This window comes from Balearica regulorum, chromosome 7, assembly GCF_011004875.1.
Source record: "Balearica regulorum gibbericeps isolate bBalReg1 chromosome 7, bBalReg1.pri, whole genome shotgun sequence".
NCBI lineage: Eukaryota > Metazoa > Chordata > Aves > Gruiformes > Gruidae > Balearica > Balearica regulorum.
In genome coordinates this window covers 33,627,525-33,653,503 of record NC_046190.1, presented here as the reverse complement: position 1 = coordinate 33,653,503, position 25,979 = coordinate 33,627,525, and the positions used below count along the sequence as shown (strand labels likewise).

At 37.1% G+C, this 25,979-nt stretch overlaps 1 protein-coding gene across 3 annotated transcripts in view; it reads right to left on the bottom strand.

The window, feature by feature from the left end:
- Nucleotides 1–1,847: 1,847 nt before the first annotated feature.
- CABCOCO1 (ciliary associated calcium binding coiled-coil 1) overlaps nucleotides 1,848–25,979 on the bottom strand; it is a 51,670-nt gene continuing 27,538 nt past the window's right edge. For 2 of the 3 annotated variants that reach the window (XM_075757535.1, XM_075757537.1), the window contains exons 6-8: nucleotides 6,250–6,372; nucleotides 5,718–5,858; nucleotides 1,848–3,039 (exon numbers count right to left, since the gene is read on the bottom strand). In XM_075757535.1, coding sequence (XP_075613650.1) covers nucleotides 2,962–3,039; nucleotides 5,718–5,858; nucleotides 6,250–6,372 — 342 coding nt within the window. In that variant the 3' untranslated portion in view covers nucleotides 1,848–2,961. The remainder of the gene's footprint in view (nucleotides 3,040–5,717; nucleotides 5,859–6,249; nucleotides 6,373–25,979) is intronic. The other variant, XM_075757536.1, reaches the window with a different exon arrangement.

The window sequence follows — 25,979 nt, the reverse complement described above, 5'->3', positions numbered from 1 at the left end:
TTTTTTTTCAAGCTAGCCTCTTACTAGAAAAGCTGCTTTCCATCTCTTCTAAACTTTCATCCTCTGCCAGTATAATGCAGGAAAGCACTGCCTGAAAACAGAGCTTTTCTTCTACTGGAGGATAATTACCAGTTGTTCACTGTCTCATTATAAAATCCTAGTGGAGACTAGGATTTTCCCTGGTGGAGACTAGGATTTTACCATGAAGATGCTAAAAATTACCAATATGATACCTTATATAGGAAAAACTATTGTGTTTCACTCGGTCTCTGTCCCCTGGAAAATCAGCACTTCTCTGGCAGACAAGGTGGACTATAATACCTCTTTCCTTCCTTTCTACAAGATCTGCCTGATTTAAATTGAAAGCTCTCTAGGGTGGGAACCTGTTAGGGACTATGTTAGGTATGTATATTGTAAAGAACTATATTACATCAACAGTCTTGCAAAAAAAAAAAAATCAAAGATTGTTATACCAAAGCCTCAACTGTAGGTCCCAGGAATGACAGTGTAATTATTTTTAGAGATGACTCTAGCAGTAACTCAACATGACATGAGAGACCTGAAAAACAGCAAGCCTGATTTAAACCAATGGAAAAGCCAGGAATGCAGAATGGAGACTGTTCTTAATGCACCATATTGCATCTGAACATTTTGTTCCTACCCATCTATCCAAAGCATGACGTTTTGCATTTCATATTAACATTCTGAAGACATTAAAGGATTCTTCAATTTGATGTTCATATGCTGTGTCAGAACATGCACTCTGCTTGCTTAGAGAGATGTTATGCCTACCTTTTACTCATCTTCCCTCCTTCAGCCTCCGAACCACCCTCCCTCCCACTCCCAAGAAATCCCTGGGGCTATTTTTATTGGTAGCATTATTTAGTTCAGCAGGAAGATAGCTACAAATACGGTTTGTGGGATCTGAACTTCACTTTGGATTTCTGCAATACCTCAGCTGTTATGCATATGTACTAAGACTGAATGCTAACAAATCATTGCAGTAATACTTGATGTTCATATACAATTTCTCATCTTCAAAGCACTTTAAAATTTCCCAGAGGTTCTACAAAATCTGGGAGAGCGAGGAAGAGATACGGGCAAAAGCCTTTGTTTAGCATTGGTCTTAACATAAATCATAGTTAGTCCCTTTCTGCCTAGCGCTACAGCGGGAATGCTGTAGTCTTCAGATTTAAGTCTGAAGTGCTAAACAATGCTAAATTGCCAAGAACACATTTTCACTAAAAAGCATTTAAAATACTCTTTTTTTTTCATACGGACAGCTCTCTTCAGAAGTTCTGTTCTCACCGTTGACTTCAAAAACCAGGGAAACTTGTGACATTAGCATAATGTATTGGGAGATGAATTAATGTATCAAAATAAAGGACATTTTGATTACAGAAAGTTTTGATAACAAAAAATCATATTTCAAAGCATTAAAACAACAAAGAGCATAACCAGGAATCTTAACAATTTTTAAAGATTAAAAGATTTTTCAAAAGATTCTTTAAAAGGTAAAACTAATAATTCCTCATGAATTCCTTCAGTGTTTAAAGCAGAACAGTTAGCTTTTAATAGCTGAAAGGAAGCTCTCACCAATTTGCTGGCCAGAGCTGGAAAGAGCAATCAAGAAAACTTGGAAGCAAATCATTACAGACCTTACTTCTCCTGATCACGTACCAGGGGAAGAATTTTTCCTCAACGCATGAGACCAAATAAAATATTCTGCCCACTTAAAATCTCAAAGCATTGCTTTACAGGAGCTCGGTGCCCACATCTGAGGTGCACTCTGAAGAGCACGTCCAGGCTGCTGGCACCCAGAGGCAGCTCCTGGATGTTGCCTGTAGGTGCTGATGAGCGTGCAGGCAATGCCCCCTTCTGTCTGTGCGTGCAGCCCCAAACAAGACCTTCCAGGAAAAGTAGTTCAAACTACTTTCCTTTTGGAGTGGGCTGAGTCAGGCTTGCAAACTGTTTTCATTATCACCATAAAAAAATGGGGATGAAATGAAACAAAAACTAACTTTTTTACTTAATGGGAAACAAATATAAAATTGAAATGAATAAAACACTCTCTTTCTCAAATATTCCACTGAACACGTAATCCAAACCAGCCTTCACGCTTGAAAGCATGACTTGCGTTCAACATGCTTTCTAGGGCAGAGAGTTCTGTAACACAACAATTAGTACAGGCTCCGATTTTGAAACATAGATGTTAAACTGGTTCTTCTGAGGTCATTTATTTGGTTAGATTCCTTTTGAGTTTGAAACATTTCTGTAATGTCTGACAAAATATGGAAACATTCTCAGATGAAAGATTACATGCATTCCAGAAAAATTTCCACTGAAATCAAAAGGAACTCTTCTTGGGAATACTGTAAAAGGGCAAGCTCTTCATTTATGCAATTTTAATATGGTAGAAATAAAGAAGTGTAAGATATTAAATTTGTTTTAAAGTTAGGAAGCAATTTAAAATGAAATAACATACATATTAATAATGAATAACTATAGTGAAAAGTGTGTAATTACATGTTAATTAAATTCCCTCCTTATTATATCTGCAGTGCCTCAAAACAATTTCTTTCTTTCTAGCAAAATATCCCGAGAAAACCCCATAGGTGTAAAGCCGAAACTGTTAAATATTTCACAACTGGAAAAAGGAAAGAGAATGAAACTACAGCAATTTTTTTTTTTTAAATTAGGATTTCTGTTCAGAAATAAACTGAACTTCAACATGTTTTAATTACATATCCTTCTGTTTATAATCTTCTACTTAAGCTTAAACAAATAACAACACTGGCAGAACACAGTAAATTTGAGGAACTAGGATGAACTATTTCTATCTAGGTAAATGCTAACAGAACCATTTTTCTTTATACAAAAATAATTACGTTCAGGCAGGGAGCCAGTCTTCTGTGTGTGCCATCCCCTACTGCAAAATCCACCATCACCTTTCTTATCTGGCTATTTAGGACTTTTTAATTTTTCTTTTCTCAAAGTATAAGCTTCTTCTTGCATTTGCAGCTTTTCATTTATCTCTGCCTGTAAAGAAAATCAGAAGAAAAAAGTGGTTATGATGGAGCTATCTTAGGCTGCACATTGTCTTTGTGGTTTTGACACACTGTAGTGCAGTAAGACAGACATTATCCTACACACCTTCCTGTTTTGCAGACATAACGGTGTTTCAGCCTGTACTTATGTGATAACACTTTATCATATTACTGTGCACAATCCCAACGTATGGTATGGCTGCCATGAACAGGAAGTGATCTGGGACAGCCATTTCTCATGTAACCTTGTCTTGGGAGATAGGCTAATTTGCCTGTATGCTCAGACAGACTTTACCAATAAACACCAAATCACAAAAATTGCTTTGGGATTTGGTTGTTGCCACTGTTTTCCTTGGCTGCAGATGTTTGTTCTCTAGTGGAATACATTTTATTGAAACACTGCTGGAATTAGAAAGCATTACTGAAAATGAACAATAAAACCCCCATATTTCTGTGATGTTGCCTGTCTGTCTTAATTGCAAACACAATTATGAATGTGTATCTCATTCTGGAAATCCAAACTGCCATAGACAATGAGTGTTTAATTTGCAAAGTAACATTTGTGAGGAAGGTACAAGGGTTGTGACACGTTTTAGTGAAAACTTTGGCAGTGATAATGCATAGCAGTCTTTAATTCTATAGCATTTGGAAATGTGGGATGACTGGAAAAAAGGCCACAAATACCAGGGATTTATGGGGATTTTATGTATATTTCTCAATATCAGCATTCATCACTGCCAAAATACATGAGAAACAGAAGGAGTACAATGACGCTCTTTCCAAGAATGGCAAAGTTTTGTCCAAACAACTGGAACAGGCTCAAAGGTCCTTTACAGACTTCACATAAACTGATCCAAAACTTAGAGTTACATTCTAACGGACTTCGTGTAATTTTGATAAAGTGAATGGATTTGGCCCAGAAAAGCTTGCAGTAACTTGCCATTTTAGGACCTTTGTGGCTCGCCAGTCCTAGAAATCCCTACTAGTGCTATACCGCAACCTATCAATGGATAAACACATCTAAAATGTTTTCAAAGTTCTCAGTAGCTCCAATTAGCATCAAAAAGCTGGAGTATCTTTGGAGATAGCCTTCACCATATTCAATCCACCCTCAAGTGTCAACAAGTATGTCCCTATCTTTCTACTTCCACAAATCATATGTATACTTAACTGCTTTGCTGTGGAACACTGATCCTCCAGGCTAATCCTCTCCCAGCCACCCCACATGCCTTTTTTTCTCCAGTTTTTAAATCTCTCTCTGATTCTACATTCATTAAAATCAGCTGCCACCACACTCGCTCTGTTGCGATCATTGAGTGTCAGCACTGATTTTGGAGTAAAAGCTATTTCCTAAACTAGAACAAGAGATGCTTCATGTCCCCCTGGAGATGTATTGCAAATTATGAAATCACAGTTCTCATGTAACAACAAAATGGTATGAGTTCGATTATGTATCCAGTAAAAATCTGATGATAAGATTACCTCAGAGGTCAACAAACTGAGAAAAAAGGTGAAAAAGATACATTGCTGGAGGACTTCTAAAAGGAAAGTATTTTCTGTGTATATAACCAGAATTGCAAAAGAGGAAAGAAAATATGCATTTTTCTCATCTGTGCAGTTTTTGTAAAGAAAAAAAGTTCTTAGCACTGATGCTAATGAAATCAAGGTCAAGTGAGAGCCATGCATTTCATTTGTTCTGTAGGTAGGGACAGGAATAAGAACATAGGCCAGGATCCCTCCCATTTCTAAAGACATGTTGAAATGGAATATGAAATCAAATAGGTAGATCTAGTGATGGCATAATTATTCCAATTTATATTCCCCATTCACACATAATCATGTAAAGAAAAATATCAACTATTTTCAGACAGTACTAGGTATTTAATAAACTGCTGCTTGGCCAACAGTGTCCAGCTTAATGCCACCCGGTTGTTGCAAACGAGACCAAATTCCACCAGTTCCTGGGTGGAACTGAGTTCTAGCTGGTTTGCTTTCAATAACTTCGTATGGTTGAGGGAGCAGTTTACAAAACAACAATGATCTACTCTGCTGGCTTTCCACATGTTTCAATTTATAGACCTCCCTGTAGAGAAGCAGATCACCCTTCAAGAAATTTAAGTGCACTGACAATAGCTTCCTTCCCTTTCATGAACTCCACAGAAAGAACTCACGGACTCCTCAGAGTCTGCAGAGCACATACTGAAACCTGATCTGTTCCATTAAGGCAGCTCTTGTATAGTTATGTACCTACCAAATAAAGTCTAGATTTGGCATAAATATGTTATTTCTTACACAGATTGAAGGATGTGTAACATAGATGCATCTAACAATTTATATTAAGCACACATTGCATATGCTCCGTCACAGCAGCTGATCCTGAATCCCTGCAAAGGCATTTTATCACTGACATCACTGGGAGCAGGATTTGGCCCATGTTTCTTAACACATAGTAATGTTGAAGATATATGCTGTTATATTACAGAATATTTTTTATCTTATCGCATGTAAGCTGACTAAACTAGGAGTTATTTATAGAGGCTAATTCACATTTTTATAGCATATGGATGTGCTTTTTGCCAGCCTTAGCACGAATACAGTTTATATTCATTAAGGCTGAGCTAGCTAATTAACCATAGACAGAATTAGTGAATAGCTTTCTAGTAATAGTACCTCAAGGTTGCCAATAATTTCATTTGGGATTTCACACGCTGTGGACTTCTGATCTTCAGCAGTGACACCGGGCACTGTATCTGCCTCGAAGGACTCTACCTCTGGACAGGGCTCTTCCAGGTAACCCTCTTGATCAGAATCCTAGCAGCAACCAACCACAAGAAATACGCGAGTTAGAACATCCTCCTTCTCTCTATAAGACCAAACAGAATCAGCCCAAAGACATGCAACAATTTGAGGACTCCTGCTCCGACAGAGACCATCGGTGTCTCTCTGTAACTCCCTAGGCCAGGCAGATCCTGAGGTTATGAAGTCACATGGGGAGAGAGCCCAGAGGTGCTGACTCAAATGTCCTCTGTTGACTGATTAATGCACTAAAAGCAACTTCATCCAGTCTTATAAGAGAATGTATGCTATATTCTTGGAAATAAATATCATTAGCGACTGGGCTCCAATGGGAATCAATGAGGTGGGAGACTCATAGAAAAATAGCTTTTTTAAAAAAAAAAAAAAAAGGAACAAAACTCTATACCTTAGATTCTGTCTCTGCAGCTGTTGGCGATATCATGAATGATGAACAGATATCTGAAGGTATGCCTTCTTCCAGCAGAGCAGGGACAGGGGGAACTGCAGGCTGGGCAAGTTCAATCACATACTGGCAGTATTAAAAAAAACAAACAAGCAAAAAACAAACAACAAAACAAACCAAGTAGTAGTAATTCAGGTTTCATTATTGCTCAGAGGTTTAGTGCAGATTTTTTTAAAAATGGAAATGAAATTGCTGGCAAACAACAAAAACCAATACCTTTTTTGTTACTATCCAGGTGCTCAGAACTGGAAAGCATACTGAAAATGATTATAGATCAGCTTTAATTTCTAGCTGCATCTCAAGGGGCCCTCTTCATAATACTTGGAAAGAAAGATGATTTTCATAATTTCATAACACTACAGCTTCTTACTCATGTGGATAATTAAGTTTAGAAAACACAGAGCTTAGGTAACATGCGGTCTTCCCAATGCAAATTTGTCACTTCTGAACAGGGATCCTGTTGCATTTTGGAATTAAAGGGCCCGGCTGACCACCAGGGCATTCTTTCAAAGGAGTCAGCTGGAGTAAGGGTGTAGTGACACCGCATCAAATAAGGCCCTAAGAAAAATGTTTTCATTTGTGACTATAATATAAGAATTGCTAATGATCCAAGTGTTGCTGCTTCATCAGCTTGCTCCCATTTCTCTTTCCTGTGAACATGGGAACCACACTGGTATTCTGCTGGCATGTGAACTGCGGCTCCAGGAATGCTCGGACCAGGAAATGGCTTCTCCCCCCCCCCGCCGGAGTGGCTGGATGCAGCACTTAGTCCTTGCTTGGGCTCTCACGAGTGACGCAGAAGGCAGCCCTGCGTCCTCTAAAGGACGAGGTTTTGTGGGGTTTTTTTTAACAAATGGATGACAGAACATATATGCCAAATACGGCGACAAAAGACAGTTTTGAACGAGCCTGGAACAGGGTACAACAGTAAAATGGTATGTTTGGGTCCTCTACAAGGGGAAGTGCCCACCGAGAATACCAGGCAGATGTTCCAGTTCTGAGTCAGCTATTGGAAACGTGATTTTGCTCGGATGGTGTAAGTCAACTACATTAATTCACATCAGGGTAATTGCAGCTCCTATAAATTAATTTCCTCATACCTTTGAAATCACAGCAAGGTTGATATTTGGTTTATTTAATTACTTGCTACAGTTAAACATGCTGAAAATATTAAAGGTTCTGTACATTTGCGAAAGTGATAGCAAAAATTGAAAATAAACAGTGAGACCTAGCCATTGTATTTCTTGGATTAAAAATTTCTTTTGTAGTCCTAAAAGCTTTTCAGAAGTTATGTATTATCTTCAAGATAGCCAAAAAGTTTAGGGTTTGCATCAAAATGAAAAAGCCTTATGTTGAGCTAAATGTTATTATTCTTTCCAAAATAAAAAGAAGCTTTGTTTTCAAATCCTAATTTTTTTAAAACTAGAGCTCTTTTGATTTAGCAAATATTTCCATTTTATCCGACTTCTTACCTTATATTTTCTTACTTAAAAATATTAGCTGAATTGGATGAGAATTCACAATTACATTCTGCTTCCTTAAAATAACATTTTTTCGTTAGTTAGTTAACTATTCACTCAAAATATTTTCTTTATTTAGATTAAATCATTATTCCATTTATTCCCTCCGGCCCAAATTTTAAAAAATGAAATAATGTAAAAAACTAGAATGTGTTTTTAAAATCAGTTCCTGGCTGATCAAATACATTTTTGCAGCATGGATAAGATTTTCAGAGGTTCTATTTTAGAATAATATTTTTACTTCACTGCATCCTTTTAAAGAGAGCCATTCTTTACTCATCTGTTCCGTGCCTAAGAATAACCCTTGGATCATTAAGAAATAACTAAATTACAGCAGAACTAGTCTCTTTAATGAGCCATAATAGTCTCAACATTCAGCCAAAAGTTTTTTAAAAGACTGTGAAACTTCAATGTAGAATATGAAGTATTTTGTTTAGTAATAATAAGTTTATGAGCAGTACCACAGTTTACAGCCAAAATATAGTGACCTAAAAATGCCATTCTGCATTGCTCCTTCCTATACATTGTGTCCTTAACAAGTCCAGGGGAAAATTAGAACGAATGAATTGTGGTGAGAGCCTGAAGCCAACAAACGTATTTAAATGAATCCTTCTGATGCAATACTTTCCTTTAAAAAATACAATTAAGTCTTTGTATTTCCTTTGAACAAAACCTCATGTTTAATAGCACCAATGGCTCTGTAGTAAAATCTATTTAAAAACAGAGAAGGAGACACAGTAAGTTTTATACAGTTACAGTTAGCTTTAAAAAAATGTTGCTAGTTTCTGAAGTCTGAGTAAATTTATGGTGAATTACTTCCACTGACCTACATTAAAAAATTCATCCTCCTTTTTGTAATTCCTGAAGATTTGTCATTATGTGAGCATTATTCACTGTGACAAAGATGTATTACTCAAAGTGTCCTCTTGAATCAATCTAACTATCGAAATGTGAGAAACAGTTTGGCAAGATGATAATGCCTTAAAATTAATTGGCAATATTTTCCTGCACATTGTCATCCGATGGGTCCATGAGAATTCAAACACAAAGAAATCGCAAGGCACTTCCACAAATGTAGAGGGCATATCAGTGTCAGCTGCAGACAAAAGGATGCTCCAAAAGAGACTGGAAGGAGCAGAAGTTAAATGCAATATTCTTACTAATTCCTAGGTGCGGTGGGGTGCCAAAAGGCCACTTGAATCTGGACAAGCTGGGGCAGGCCAGAGACTGCTTTATCACTCAGCAGAGGTTAATGCAGGAAATAGCATTCGGCAACACCTTTGCTTTCCCACCCCAGTTGCATCAAGCCTCAGCGTAGTCACAGCTGAAGACTGTAGCTGGTGTTCCAACATTGCTCTCGGTGTACAGCCCCCTGCTGCAATTTTTCTCTGGAATTCTTTCTGGTAAAAGCGTGCGTAAAGAGAGGTAAGTATAAAAAAGGGTCATGTTGTTCTGTACATAAACCCACATACTTTTCTTGCTGTTGAGAGCTAGCAAATTACCTTTTTACAAATGTAGGCAGAGCAAAGACAATAAAGTAGTATACAGGAAAATTTCTAAACCAGAATAATGGCAGGAAAGAAGATTGGTAAAGCGTTCTAATAAACGAGTTCCACAGATGTGGTAGTTATTATAAAATTAGCTTTGCATAACTTACCAATATACCATTACATTTTCCCCCAGATGTTATCTGTTACTTAAATTAATTTTGCTTAAGTTACTATTATTGCAGATTTTATCCACACTGTATTTTATTATTTAAGTTTCTGTGGCATAAAACAAGCCCTGGCTGATAGCATTACTTTTAATAATATATGTAAGAGGTTTTAGTATTATACAAATGGCTGCTGGGTATATCTTAATACTCATAGCACAGAACGTCTGCTCTCAAAATACTATGTAGATTAAAACCAGCTATTTACTTACACTCTAATTCAAGTCATTGGAAAGGTTTGCAGTATTTATGTATGTGGTATGAAGGGAAACAATCTACTCGGGGAATAAATACTAGAGTTTGGAAATTAGCAAAGCTAGGGTCAAGGTCAGTTTGGATTTACTAACATACTTGCTGAAAATTAGAATTTATAGTTTATGTTTACTTATTTCAGAAATGAGAAAAGAGACTGAGGGGGTGGTGCATTTGCCTCTTTGATACAAGGCTTTTGTATCACAGAAACATTTTAAAACCACCGTTTCAGCTTAATATTATCTGAAATTCTGTACTCCTCTCCACAGAGTCTTAACATAAATTCTCTGTAGCTAATCTTACCAAACATAGGAAAATAATTATTTATAAGGATTGGAAAAAATATCCCACGTTCAGCATGGACCATTTCTAAAGCCTTGTAACATCTTTCAAAGCCTTCAATGGCCTTTCAGTGGATATGGATTTGATTTTATATGAATGACAGATGCATTTAAAAAGGGTGTTCTTTGTGTGTTGTTCTCTATATTCACATCATGTGTGTAGTTTCTAATTGTATGCCATAGGACCTTATGCTACCAGAGACCTGCGCAGACTTCTCTCTTGTATATGTGTGAGATTTGCCACGAAACAAAACATTTAATGCAGGATTTACATTAGTTTGCCATTCATGCTAAGCATGCTCAGCTACACACCTACAAATGTGCTGAATTTCAGTCGCTGGAATAAAAGGCATTTACAAGATATGGTTTGTTAGCTGCCTGTATTTCATGTGGTTGAATTTGAATGAATAACTAATGGACAGAGATGCACTGTCTCACACGGACTCAAACGAGCCTGCCTTCCCCCCTCTCCTTTAACCTGCCAGCATATGCAAACACAACAAATCCACCCTACCTGCCTTCCGAGGCATCGCCCACCACCGTTCTCACAGGTGAGGAGGTTTCTGGGAGGCTGCTGATAGCTCTACCAATACATTTGCCATCCTATTTCGCAGCAGTGCTACACACAAGGTCCAAATGACCAAAAGATATTATGAAGCACTCAAAAACTTAATCCAGATGTATGATCTGTGCGGCGTGACTAAGATGGCGGAGCTTCCTTCTGAACGCCTTCACTGTACACATTTGTATTAATATTTAAAGTGGAATTAAGATCAATGAGGGACTAAACTTGGCCTCTGAAGTATGTTCCCCAGTTGCTAGTGATGCACATGGAAAATCTGTGTGCATGTTCCTGGGCAGGAGTTTTCAAACCACTGTTCCTTAAATGAGACAAAAGTTCAGTAAGTTAAAGGTATACTTTATGCTCTTTTTCCTGCATTTCAGAATTCAAGTTAATATGTTTTAAAGAGAGTTTTCCACGTTTCAGAGCTGAGATGTGAATCAACTTTGTTGACAATACATTAGTAATTAATCTAGTCTAAAATAGCTATCTGAAGCAATTTGGTGCCTACATTGACAAAACAGGATCTACTTCTCCCCCCAGGAAGCTGTAAATCAGTCAGTGACATCTGGCCTCAAGGACATCAGAGTCATCTGAAATGTGGTAATTTATATTAATGAACATCAATATTAATTTTTAAATAAAAAGAATTTGCTACTGCCATTATGTTTACATACGGAATATTATTTATAGCTCATGTTCCTCCTTTCCTACATTTTGCCCATAAATTACTGTAAGGAAACACACTGTCACAGTTATAAATATTTTCCCTTGGAGTTAAAGCTTTTACATATCCTCTTACTGTTTTCAGTAACTATATGAGGCAAACAACCAGGATTTTCTTGCTACTCCAGGAACCACTGCCAATTTTAATGCTCAACTGAGTAGAAAAGGGTGCTTCTACAAAAACAACCAAAGCCTTCGTCTCTAGAGATATCTTAATGCAGAATGCCCTTAATACACAGATTCTGTAAAAATATCCTAACATACCAGAAAAAAACCCTAAATACTGACTTTACTGGACTGCAGTCATCTACTTCTTCTTTTACCAAGCTTCCAATTATTACTGCCAATTCGCAGATTATTTAGAAAGACAAAATAAGAGACATAAAAAAAAAAAATCCCCAGTTGGCTTTCATGCTGAGGACACATCACTAAATGATTCACCTTGGAATGGTCACTCTAAATTCACATTGTGTTTAGCATTGCCAAATCTCCTAGAGTTGTGGGATTACAAGAGAATCTCAGCTTTCATTTAAAAATAAAGTTAGTGTCTAGCTCTTACGGTTGCAGAGGAAAGATTGAAAACATAAATCTTGAAAGCTCAAAAACTAGACTGAAAGCAAAAGGAACCAAACAACAATTATTTTTAAGCAAGTCTCATGACTTTTTGGGATCTGTCTCACCATTTTAAATGCCCAAGGTTAACAAAACTCTTAAAAACAATGCATACACATTTTGAGGAGGGGTGAAGGATTTTTTTTTTTTTTTTTAGTACCTGAAAGTGCAACTCTTGCATCAGGACTCTTCAAAGTGCCAGCCCCCCCTTTCCACTTCAAGAGCACCCATCAAACAAGCAAAGAGCACACAGCTCCTATTCTGGCTGTACAGAAAAATAATCTTTTGCTGTTGGTACAGTAACATGTAATCACTGCCTCAAGTTGGACAGAGGTCCCACCTCCTGCCTTTGTCCGCTGCCACTCTTGAACAGCCTTCTCTTCCTATCCATTTCCTCTGCAACCAGCATTTTCTCCATGCAAGACTGGCCACGGACAAGCCCCTCACACAACTGCCCCATACTCCATGCATTCCTGCACCACCAACTGACAAAGGAACAAGCTCTCTCTAAACTCTTCTCAGTCATCAGGTGCATTAAATGTGAATAGGCTTGTCTATATTGATTCACTCCTAGCTGATGCTACACAAGAAAGCTGCTCTAACATTTAAAAGGTTGCATTAAAAAAAAAAAAACAAAACAAACAAAAAACCCCAACACACAACAAAAAACAACCTAAAGAATACTGATTCTGAGCTAAGAGAAAAAAAAATTGCTCACACAATTTAAAAACTGCAATATAGATTTTTTTTTAAATATGCTACATTAGAAAACTTTTCAGGATATACGGTCACATAAAAATGGAGAACTTGTGTTCTTTGTTATTAGACCTAAAACATAAAGTCTTTGCTTGAGTGTGTAAGTTTCTGTTAAAACAACAATTTGTCCTGTGGACTGTAAATTCAATTACTGTTTTTATTGGAATCACATTTTGCTTTGGAAACAATCATGCAGAAAAACAACTAGTAACTTAGACATCTTAAAACCATCTCAAAACAGGCATGGCTCTGAGAACAAATCACTTATGGTAATTCTTCCACTGTGAACTGCAATGTTTTTAAAATCCATTTCCATATTTTTAATTAACACCTAGTTAAAAAAATAATCTTACTGTAGGTCATTTTAATCGCAAATGGGAAAACAAATTTGCTTTATCAGAAAATTGACTCGACACTATTTTAGGGACTTATTTTTCATGTTTTTATCATCAAAATTAAGTTATTAACATACATTTCCAATTTGGAAATGCAGAAGTCAGTCAATTTTTCTCTCAAATTTCAGACTTACAGTTTTCAGTCACCTCTCTATGTGAAGCTAGTCTATTTTAGCACCAGAATATTTGATCAGTACTCACAAACCCCCATAAAACTCTAAGATATCAGAACTTCTTTACAATTGTGTTTCTATATAACTTGAATCTGCAGTACTCTCACCATAGCCTGTTAGTCAAAAGAAACCACCACTTCCTTATACCACACTTGAATTTCATATCCCATTGTAAACAGGCTCTCCTTATTACGGTATGTGTTCATAAATCTGTTTATATTGGATCTCAGCTTGAATGCTGGGGTTGGTTTTAACTCTATCTTATAATTCTGTGATTCACATTAAATAAAAATAGAGTGGTGGAGAGGGGCAGGGTTAGTCTGGTGAACGCAAGAGTTAAACAAAGCTTTGTTTTAGCATAGCTTGGCTTGGTGGGTGATTTGAAATCTAATAAGTTTCCTCTTGGTAAACTGCCAAAGCTAACCACACCTTGGATGATGTGAGATTGTTTTTGAGAAGGTAACATCTCCTCACAGATTATCTCCTCCTCCTTCAACTTGGAAGGTTTCTGAGAAGAACAGTCATTTCCATTTCTGTTGGGGCATGAAATGGTTTCTGGTGAAAAAGCGCATAAATCTCATTCTGCTTTGACTTGTTAGGTAGCTCATGACAGATCATATAATCAAATATGGATATTTCAAAATCTCTTTAAACAAAGGATGAGAAGAAACAAGCATTTATACGGAATAATTTCTCCCCAAATTAAAAAAAACCCCAACAAACAACAAATCAACAGACACTTAACTCCTTATCCCTTATAAACTTTAAGTTAACTTAATCTTTTAGAAAATTACCACTCACACAAGTAACAAAACCAACCATTTGTTCGAAGAAGGTTTTCATACAGAATTTTAACACAAGTCAGGATCAAGAGCAAAGGCTTCAAACTTTGAAGTGAAAAATCTTGAGTCGGCTATAGAATAAGTGAATACAAATGGTATTGGGTTGAATTGTATACAAGCGGCTTTCTTCTCCTCCCCTTGTGTTTTGCCTTTTTGAGAAACTGTTCTACAAGAATAGGCAAAGACAATGTCATCACAAAGTTTGCCTGATGAGATAAAGATGACATGTCTGTGATGGTCAGCTTTTGATGGGAAAAAAAGAAGCAATGATGTCCAAGGGATTTATCTATTTATTCCTTTTAACACCACCTTTTCCCTGGCAGCTTTCCTAAACAGCATCATCATCACTACCTAGAGGGAGCAAATGCCAAACAGCAGCACCTTCTCTTAAGAATGCAGAGCTATACCCAGAAACATGACATTGCCTTCTTTGATGCTGCTGTCTTTCGATCTAACCTTCAGTAGAAAACACCTATTAGGAATACCAAGTGTGCCTGGATTGCCAAGCAGAGAAGTTGAAGAGAGGGTAGAAAAATCAATAATGGCTGGAAAGCGCAGCTGGCAATAGAGAGAAAGGCGAGGTGGACGGGGACACAGCAATTAAATTGGTCCTGTGGAAGGAAAGACTTCTTCAGCAGCTCAGGAAAAAGCATGGGTCAATGTGCAGAGGAAGAGAGCAGGAGTGATGGGAAGTAGCTAACAGCAGAGGCGAACGTCTCGCACGCGGAGAGGCAGTGAGGCTGAACAGATCCATCTTTCCCACTCCGGCAGCAGAGTGCAATGCTGAACCGTAACACTTATTATTCTAGTCTCCAACTCCCCTTTGGCCCCAACCACCAAGCATGCTAGGCTGCACAAAGCAGCTGAATGTCTAGTGTGGCTCCAACAGTATCTCTTGTCACCAAACCAAGACTTTAACTTACTTTTCCAATAGATTCATAACCCAAAGATCATGTCAAAGATGGCACTCTAAAGACTTCTGGAGGTGGGTTCTATTCACTTCCTTATCTACGTCAGGCTATTTCCCTTTGATAATCCCTCGCTCCATCTAGACAAAATGTCACATATCCTAGGTCCTCCTGTCATATGATACCTTATTTTGATTTTAACATTTGGCAGAATGTGAGGCAGCTCTCACCACTGCCACTGGGTTTGTGGGTTTTTTAAATATATATATATATATATAGGTTGTATATATATTGGTAATTGCTAATTGTTATTTAAGCCTAGAGGAGCTAAAATAACCAAACCAAAAAATGGCTTTTAAAGAAGGAATTGATACTGAGAGCTGAAAAGACCCTACTAGAGACCCTAAAGAGAAAAGACCTTACCAAATATAATAGACAAAGTTTTCAGTATAGCCCCTCTGCACACGCTATCTTCACATTTATAGGATTGTCTGGTTTAAGTGTTCTTTGCAGGTGTTCATTAGATCATGTATACACCCTAATAAATCATACTGGATGCACAGCTCCATGTGGAAGAAATAGAGCTGATAGGCGATACCTTTGAAAAACTTGGTCCCAAAACCAGAGATAGCTTATTTCCCCATGACAAGAAGTAACTTAACAGATATATTTGTCTCTCAATGGTAAATTAGTCTCAAAGCAACATCCTCCATCAGAGAAAGATCTCAAGGTGCTCTTATAATACAAGCGATAGCCAATTCAAGCACTTTAACTGGATTTTTTTACAGCCCTAAAATTATTAAAATTATCAACTTTAAATAATTATATTTCAACCAGTGTTTTACTAGTTCTCTCCCTACCTTCTCTGATTTTAATTTTCTCACTTGTCAGCATCTCTTGGCAGTGAGAACAAGAAAGACCTCAAACCTTTGCTGATTGCTTTCCACGCAATCTGATTTCTATAAATTAGAAGTTGCTGATGGGGAAGCAGACAGCAGTACCCTTTGATCAAGATACACATCTTGATCTCTTTTATCATTTTTTAAAACAACAATAATATTACAACAAAAAAAAAATCATCATACAAGCTTTTCGATCAAAGTGTGTCACTGTCTGCTTCCCAGTCAACATACTGCCAGTAAATTGGCAAGGTGCCCAGAAAGAGCAGGCAGCAGCTGGTGGGTTTGATTACCATCTGTATATCCACTAATGTATAAAATATTATGTCTCCATCTAGTGGGCAACTGCATTTAGCAGGGAATTTGAAAATGGGTTGGAGCCTACGTCTGCGGATGGCAGAAAGAGCTTCACTAAACTCCCCATCAGCAGAACTGGGCTGGAAAGCTGTACCATGTTGGAAATCTACCTAAAGCAAGACAGGTCTTGAAGTCCCACTGGTGGGTCCACCACGGTGCGGGCACTTGCCCTTGAAATTGTGTTTTCTCCAGAAGCATTCATAGAATATCTGACTCTGTGCTCTCCCAACAAACCAGCCCCCTCTAACACTCTGTAGCACCCTGGAAGTCCTAATGGCCAAAATCTGAAAATGCAAAAGATAACAGGAAACATTAATGTGCAGAGCTCCTGAAAGAAACAATAAAGAATGAGATAAATATGCCAAGACAATGTCTTCCTTTAAGAAGAATTAACAAACAGCATATTAAAGCATTATCCCCCCAACTACTTGATGATAGGACATGCATTAACTTTCTCATGCCATTGCAGATAACATCCTTGACTGAATAGCAGCAGGGGTACCATGAGATATGCAAATTTGTTTTTCAGAAAGTGCCACAGAAACAGTCCTGGGACACAGATTTTAGAATTCATGCGGCCACTCAAATAGAGGAGAAACTGAGGCACAAGCCAGCGCTCTCACAGCTGTCTTACGACAGATACAGGACTAGAACAAATAGTTATTAAAAGATGAATTCTACTACATTCATTACACCACCCTCCCCTTCATTGATTACCATCCTTTTTGACAACTCTGCTGTAATGACTGGACATATTGTATGCACAGCCATCTAGTGTGAAAACTGCATCCTAATGAAGAACTATCAGTACAGCAAAATGAAATAAAGAACAACAACAAGATCATGCTATTGATTTTTTCCATCCACCTATGGACTAGACCTAACTTCCCTTAGCTTGAGAAATCCGTTGAGATAACTCTCCAACATAGCATGATTACATTTTCATTTAATGACTTCTCTGGATGCATGATAGGTCCTAAAATAGATCTTATTTTTCTGAATATCTTTTAATAAAGTTGTTTTAGATGCATTTTGATTTGACACACCTAAACTGGTTACAGTAAAGCATTTTCCACTGTTATCATATACTCCATTGCATTAGAACAAAGTTTATTACTCTATAAATAATTCATTCAAAGGAACTTCAGTTTAACAGCACCTAATAGACACAATCACTTAAGGTAGCACGCTGGCAAATTTCAGCTTTAAATCAGAAGCTGATCTGTCTTCTCATAAAGAAAAAAAAAATCAACTTATCAGGAGAAAGCATCGTTTTAAAGAAACTCAGGCATGGGCGCTTAAAATGAAGTCAATACATACCAACAACTTTCGTGCTCATTTATTATATTGCTTGTTTGTGCAGGAAAGGGATGAGATTTGTTTCAATCTAATCTAATTCACTTTATTTCAACAGAAGCTACAAGAATTAGAAATGAATGCTGTTCCCTCCACAATTTTCTGTGATAGAAGCTTTATTTTTCAGGCCAGCATCTCCGTTTTTGATTGCTCAATGGGAGCACCAGAATGGCTAAAAAAAGAAGGCTCTGAAACATTAGGAAATAGAAACTGCTGACTACCTGGTGAAGGAATAATGATTTATAATATATGAATAGGGGCAATAATTGGATAGCAGCTGTACTCGAAAAAGCCTTAATTCACAGATCTGACATCAGAAAGTCATAATCCATCGATCTAGCATCAGAATGATGGATTATGACTTTTTAAGAACATGTAGACATGTCAGCTTCACGAGCATTCCGGGAATCGTAGTCCAAATTGTTTTACTGAGGTCATTTGAACAATTTCAGCATTTTCCAATAAAGCTGATGCACTAATATTTTGAAATGTAAAAGTTCTGTTGGATCCATTTTTTTCTTTGAAACCCTAAAAATCCTCCAACCAAATATCATAGGTTGCCATAACTTGTGATTATAGAATTATTTTTTTTTAAATTACTTTGAGTCTGTGTCATTTTCTTACAGAGGTGAAAACAATTTTAAAGCCCAATTGATTTTCATGTCAAAATTTCTGTATTCAAATTTGGAGGTGCAAAGTGAGGGATTAATTACCATGTTTTCTTTCAGGAAGAGTACTGATATATACTATGCATGTTTCCCCCTGGACTACTGCAAAAATATCTAATTTTTGACCTCTGACTCCTTCCTTTTTTCGACCCTGATTAGGTTTCAAACTGTCGCTACCAAAACTAAAGTTATGATGTGAATTTAGATGGACTCTTTTAAGAAAAGAAATAATACTCTTGCAATGTGTGAATACCTAGGGGTTGAGATGTAATTTTTATAAAGAATCTTTTGTCACATTAACTCAAGAAGACATCTAGCTTCTTCAATGAAATACTTACAACTTCACTTTCCTCATAAAAACAAACATGAGCTAAGGTTATTAAATGAAAAATTCAGGAAAGTTCCTGAGATCCTTTCATTGAGCATCATGTACTTATTTACAAGTAAATCACCATTTCATTCATAAAAGTCTATTACAAAATCTTCCAGTGGTGTTTCCCCATTACAATTAAGCAAAGCCACCTATAAATTAACAACTGCTACATTAGATTAATTCAATGGCTCGGCCAGGTAAGAGTTCTTCAAAAAATGTTTTCTGCTCCAGAAAAGTGTTAAATATAAAATGACAAAATATTTTCAATGTACACACATATTAAAACCATAAAATACCTGTGACTAAAATATCTTCCAAAGGTATAAAAACTTTAAGTTTACAACAAGGGCTAAAGGGCAAAAGAAACAAACCAAACCAAGCTGTGGCTGCATATCTCTATATTTTACCGACAAATTCCTTTTATCTACCCTTGTCTAGAAGGCTGAATTTCTCCTCCTCTGGTCTTTCTCACCTTATTTCCCTTCTCACTCTTAAAATGTTTTTAAGAAAGCTTATTAATAAAGTAACTACTTATGTGAAGCTTTTTTTTTTTTTTTTAAAGTTTTGTATATGTTCATACCTAAAGCCACTATGGAAAGGAGAAGTTGTCATAGGGCTCTTTTACAATGGCTTAAATAATTTATTTCACTAAAACCCATGTACATTGAGCAAAGGCATCCTGGGTCCAGTCTCAGCCCAGATTTCAAAACAAACAATAACAACAACGAGACTGAAGGAAAAGACAGCTGTGGAACAGTACCCTTTAAATTCTCGATAGTTCATAGAATAAAAGGGAAAAATAATGCACTTTTTACAACACTAGACAGAACCAATTTACTTCATTTTGACAAGTAAATATGAAATGGCTAATGAAAGTCACTGCCATGTTACACACACTCCTTCCTCTAAACACACCTAATCTTCTTAGAGGTCTCACATAAAGGGATCACATCACTGAAAAGCAACTACTTCTTTAAAAAAGTCTTCAACAACAATAACACTGCACAACTGATCAAAAGAGAGAGTACCTCATTTGATTAACTTCACCGGAGAATTAACATTGGCAGGCTGTAATTACTCACTAGGAAGGCAGTCATGAGGACATGATGGCCAACAGTTTTCTGCTTGTGATTTACATGCTTGAGGTAATGACAAGCGCTCAGGATATCAGTTTTGCATCTTCTTTCAAAGAGCCTGTGATGCAGTGCCCTAGCAGGTTCGCTATTACTTCATCATCAACCATCTTGTACTTGAATTTTCCTTGGATCCTTTCTGACCTAGTATTTACCCAGCTCAACTCAATTAAGATAATGACATCAAATGAGACCAAGTAGGGTGGCTATAACCTTTCTAACCTTTCCAGACTGAAGAATGAATACAGCCCTTAGGACTGCGCACAGGGGAAGACAGGACCCTGACAAATTGGGTATCTCCTGATTCCTCCTCTTTTTCGGACCTATGCATTAGTCCTACATCTTTTGTTGTTATTAAACCGGTTGTATCCTTTCCTTGTCTCCATTGACACCACCAACTCATTTAATGTATATTATGAAGTAGCAGTCAGATGTTAACTTTCTCTCTTTAATGACGTGTGCTTGAACCAATGACCTTGAAGTGAAAGGCTCTGTAGATCTTTAGCATTCCCTCGATACTCCAGGCCCCTTTATTCATCTAGTTTATAAGCAAAACCTGTACACAAAAGGAACACTTACTCACAATTGCTATTATGATAGTTCTGCTGTGGTAGTACATTACACTGAAAAAATATGAATTATAAAGTGCACGGGTTAGTAAAATTTAAATCAAGCAAATGTTTAATATTAAGCCATTTCATCTTTTTCCAAAGTTCGGCAAATTTATTACAAAGCATTGAAATTGCACTTCAAGCCCTAAGGCTTGCAGTGTCGGAGCCTGCCTGATTAATGTAATTAAAAGAATAGCATAACTCAAAATTTATTAAAAATTAAATATATGTGGCCTTATTGTTTACTTCCAACTGATAGCATGATTTCTAGCTAAAAATTTGCACTGCTTAATACCCGATAAGTTGTTAAAGCACATCTCCTTTCTCCTGCTGTGCATATGATTAAAAGAGCAGAGGTTAAACACGGCAATAAAAAAAAATTGGGGAATTCTATTTTTGGCCACAGTGGTGCTTAGTTCCCCCTTCTCATTTTTACAACAAGCAGGTGCTGCTGAAGAGGTGGCAAGTTTCATGACAGGAGGGCATCAAGCTGGAGAAGGGTAGGAAAATGCTTCCTTGGACAGAATCTTCCTGCCACGGTCACTAAGTGTCTTGTATTGAAGGTTTTTTTCTTAGCCAAGACCTGGCTTGCAGGAGGAGGCAAGCTATATGAATTAGATTGCTAGACATACACAGTTTGTGAGGCCTGATCCAGAGTAATGTTCAATGGGTGCAAAGCTGGCAAGTTTATGTGGCATAAAAATGCTCTCTTACACAGTGGTCGTGAGACATTTGCAAGTGCATGGCCAGCAAATGCTGGGTAGCGTACTGAGGGATCCCAGAGGTCCAAGGCAGGTTTTATGGGATGGAAACCTAATTTTCTTCACTCTGAAACCACAGTAAAAAAGGCTTACTTTTTCTGCAAATCTTGCTTGCATATCTCCATTTTCTCCTGCAACGGTTTTGCATTTACCTTCAGCCAATGTACTGATCAGCAGCCCCTCCCAGTACACGAGGTGGAAAGCGAATGAAAAAAATTAAAACAAGTTGGCAAATGTACCTCTATATACATATTTCATGTTAGCACAGTTATGCTTTAGAAATTATGGCAACAGCAATAGAATTCTGCTGCTGTGATCATGGATAATCAAAGCGAGTGAAAAAAAAGCCAGTGCTGAAATATTTTCAAAGGTATGAAAGTCTTTACTGTTGTGTAATTTAAATTTACTTGCCATTACTTGAAATTTCTTTTCGTCTGTGTGATTAGAATTTAAATGCTCCCAAAGTATATTCACAAATATAATTCCTGTCATATTACAGAAATACAGCAGTAACCTTCTCTTATTGCTGAAAATTAACTAGGCTCTTTAATTTACTATGGAAAATACAAAGCAAAATTAGTTAAAAAGTTTTGAATATGAAGTCTTATTTGGGAATGATCCATAAGACGAACTAACACAGCACTTTCTACTCTACTTATACATACACAGACATCACAAAGGTATAGCAGTATTTTATACAACTGGAAATATAGGATGGTTGCATTTTTGCAAGAATATTTTTGAATTTAATAATTTTCAGTTTGAGGTCGAATTTTGCTACCATTATGTACCATGGTAACGTAGTGTCTGTTTTAGATACAATCCTACTACATCCCCTAAAATTATTCAGGGTACAGTGGATTGAAGATACCTGAATTGGATTGTAAATCCTAACTGGACAGTCAAAATTCATACCTGACAGCAGTAAAAGATAAAGCACAGGCATTAAAAGCCTTCTCATGGGTTATCACATGATGAATTTTTCCAAAAGTCTCCATCTCACCAATTTCTTTAATTTTCAAATTCAAGATTTCCTTATTAGTAGAAATTACTGTTTCCTGAAGATAGAGTTCAATACAATATTAGTATCACACTGAAGTTTTTATGCAGCCCAAGTAAATTGGGTCTTAATATGGAACAAGTCAACAGAGTCATTCTGCACACACCGCCCCCCCCAGTAAAAATGAAGCTGCAACACCCTGTGGCACCACTACTTTTTATTGCAGCATTGAGCATGTTTAGTGTATGTACTCTTAATGAGAACCTTTACGTATTCCCCCTGCCATACTGATCTCACTGGACTTGACACACAAAATCCGGTAAGTGGCACAAATCTACAAAAATGGCCTTTTATGCAACTGAATTCCATAGAGCAGGGTTTAGTTTGTTAACAGCCATGCTACCTTTTCTTTACTCTTCATTCATTCTTCCCCAATTGATTTGGTAGAAAGAGAAAAGGGAAAGTAAAAATAAAAAATCAAATTCTATATTTCTGCATAAGTTGGAGTTATTGACACCCATCTGATTAAGCAATTAATTTTGCTTCTAAAATTGTTAGTACATTAACAGATAAGTGCTAAGGAAGAAAGCAGGGGTTTTTTAATTGTATTTATTCACTACGAAGTGGAACAAGAACAATTCATGTTATAGTCTGCAAAGTGGTAAATTTATTAAAATGGCAATTGAGCACTGAAAAACTTTAGTGTCTAATTCCCAATTCCCAGAGCAACCCACAGACCCGTTTAATACACCATGTCCTGTTGGCCATTTAATGCAGTCTTTAAACTTTCCTGTTTCCTAAATAAGCTCCCTTACCACAGACTTCTACATTTTATTCTAATGCATATGGTTTGCTGCTTATTAGTTTGTGTAATGTTCCCGCTATGAAAGAAAAAAATAAAATCCACAAGACATGTTCTCATTTATCTTGCACTTGTCAAATATTAAGATTCTCCTAGTCTGTCAGACTTCTAAGCTTGTCTAATGTCTGTCATTTGTATCCAAAATTAATAAAGTCTATCCATGCTGTATGATTTTTCAGTTGCTCTGATTCTGATTATACACAATAATTTGTAATTTAAATTCACAAAAAAATATGCCAATGTAGCAAGGTGTTTGCGTTGTCAGTTTTAAAGGCTTGGCCTTTATGACTCTGATACCAAAGCCCCGTTCTTTCCGCTCATTACAAAGTTCCAGTAATGCTTGGACTGACCAATTACTTCTGGTAATTTGATTATGTACCCTCTTTCTTTTATTATTTAACCTTTTAACTGAGGATTGATCAGAATAAAAAGAGACAATTAAATACACTGCAGTAAAACCAGTATGAATAACAAGAGTAGGAACTGAAGTCAAATGAGCAGTAGTTAGGAAACACGGAGATAAGACTGAAATCCTGTCTTTGACTTCTCCTATTGTGTTTTGCTGTGCCAGGGTTGCAATGAAAAGGATATTATTTTTACATTTAGTAATTCAGAGAGCTATATTTGCAAGCACAGCAAGGAGGGAGAGAGAAAAGATAAAATCTCTGTCATGGCAAAATGAGTAATGTTTGGCTCCTTTCTCCATCTCCACAATTTCTTGATTTCTCAAACAAAATGTGATTATTAAACAGAAATGAATGGTTCAGCACTGAGTTACATGCATGCACCTATCAATAGAGTCAAGGGGTCATTCTCAAAATGGACAGAAATGTCATGATGTTTTTAGAAATCCCACTGGAAGGCACCACAATGCACCACTGGTAAGACTTTAAAAAAAAAAAAAAAGTCAGCAACCTAGCCTCTAGACCTCACTTTCTTTTCATCTAGGCCCGCAGGGACAACAGTAATGTTAAAAATTGAAAACAGTCTCCTGCAACAAGCCTAACTGAGGGTAAAATTTTTAAATACTTCATTTGAAATATGATTATTACAGGTAATTTAACATTTCTCCAAATGTAAATCTACAACTACATCCTAACTCCTGAAGAATACAAAAAGCTGGCAAAGTATCTTCCTTAGAACAAAAGAAAATCATTAAGAGTCCTGAATGTATAACAGACAGAGATGAAAATGATAAATGGGTATCATGAATACAAAATGAATGCTAAGAAAAACTCTGAAAGAATGTTAGGCAGATATTCAAAGTAGAATAAGCTCAAAGGAACAGCCCTATCACTCCTCCATTTTATTGAACAAGAGTACACACACATTGTCAATGGTTGCAACGTATATGTATTGCAAATCTATTCACAGCACACGCCATTCAGTGAATCTAAAGATATAGACCCAAATTCGAGCCTGTTAGCACCTGAAACTTGGCCACAGCCTTGATCAATCCAAAATTGAAGACTTCTCAAGCATGGGATGTTTTCACAACTCAGACTGTATTTGGATGGCCTTGCTGTAAATTAAGCACGCAACGTTCATCTTTATCACTCAGAATCTACGCCATTTCCTTAGATAGTATTCATAAGCCAAATTTGATAGGCAGTCAAGATAAACTACAGAGCAACTGCACAGAAGATATTGTTCCCTATGTAGCTTTATTTGAATAGAACAAAGAGACAACAAAACTTTTACGAAGCACGTGAATTCTAACACTAAGAAAATAGAGTAGTACATGTATTAGCATGTAATTCATGCAAAATGTTCTGTGCTGTGAGAGCAGTAACAAGATTTTCTGCAATATGTTTTTATAATATTGTTGGATTCTTGTAGAACCAACCGAAAAGATCAGAAGGATCACTCATCATAAAAAGTGGAGAGCACAGTGTTAATGTATTTCAGCTGAAAACATCCATTTATATTTGGGTTTTATCCTGGACACAGCATCATCTGCAGTGCAACTCTGCAGAACCTACACGGACTCTGGCATAGGCTTTGCAATCTGAGACAAAGGCAAATTTTAAGGGTGATATCAGTCTGGATTAAGAAAAAAAAAAAGGCAAATAAAGTTTATACAAATACTCATCACCTTAGGATCTTAAGGTCAGCCAAAGATTCTGCCCACTCTTACAAGTAAGGAAAAGCAAACATTAGATATAAACAATTAAGTATTCCTCCTCAGCTGTTTTAAGTTGGTCAAGAGGAGACTCAGGATGACTTCACCACCAAATTTTCAACAGTGCAATGCAAAGCCAAACCATAAAATACTTCAGATAACAGTCTTAATCATGAAACACTCCAAAAGACTCTAGCTGCCGTCTTTTCAAGCCCACCCTGAGGAGATATGGTATAGTCTATCTGATGTTGGCTTTCTGAGTGCAATAGCTGGAAATACATAATGAGGTCTTAGCTTCTATAAGCAACACAGTAGACTGGAGTAAGACTCACAGAGCATAAGGTTAGTTAAGGCTGATGAAAATTACAGATAGGAATCTATTTCCCAAAACAGAAGAACAGGAAAGTGAAGCTCCACGGGCTGGAGCTGGTGGGAGCCGGCCATCAGCCTGTACTGAAGAAGGGGATTGGAAGGACAAAATTTCCCCCTCTGCACTGTTGCTAGCAACCTGCAAATGACTCCTGCTTCAGGGTCAAATGGTAAAAGAAATAGCATAGGAACTTGGTCATGGCCCTTCTCTCTCCTATCTGCATAGCTGCACATGAGCTACCTCGGCTTGTTCTCTTTAGGTGCTCCCTAGGTATGGGCAAAGGAGGATATGAAGAAGACACTAAGCCCAAAGTAAATGGCTCTCCTTCCAGTACCATTTGGCAGCTTCTTCCCATGTTTC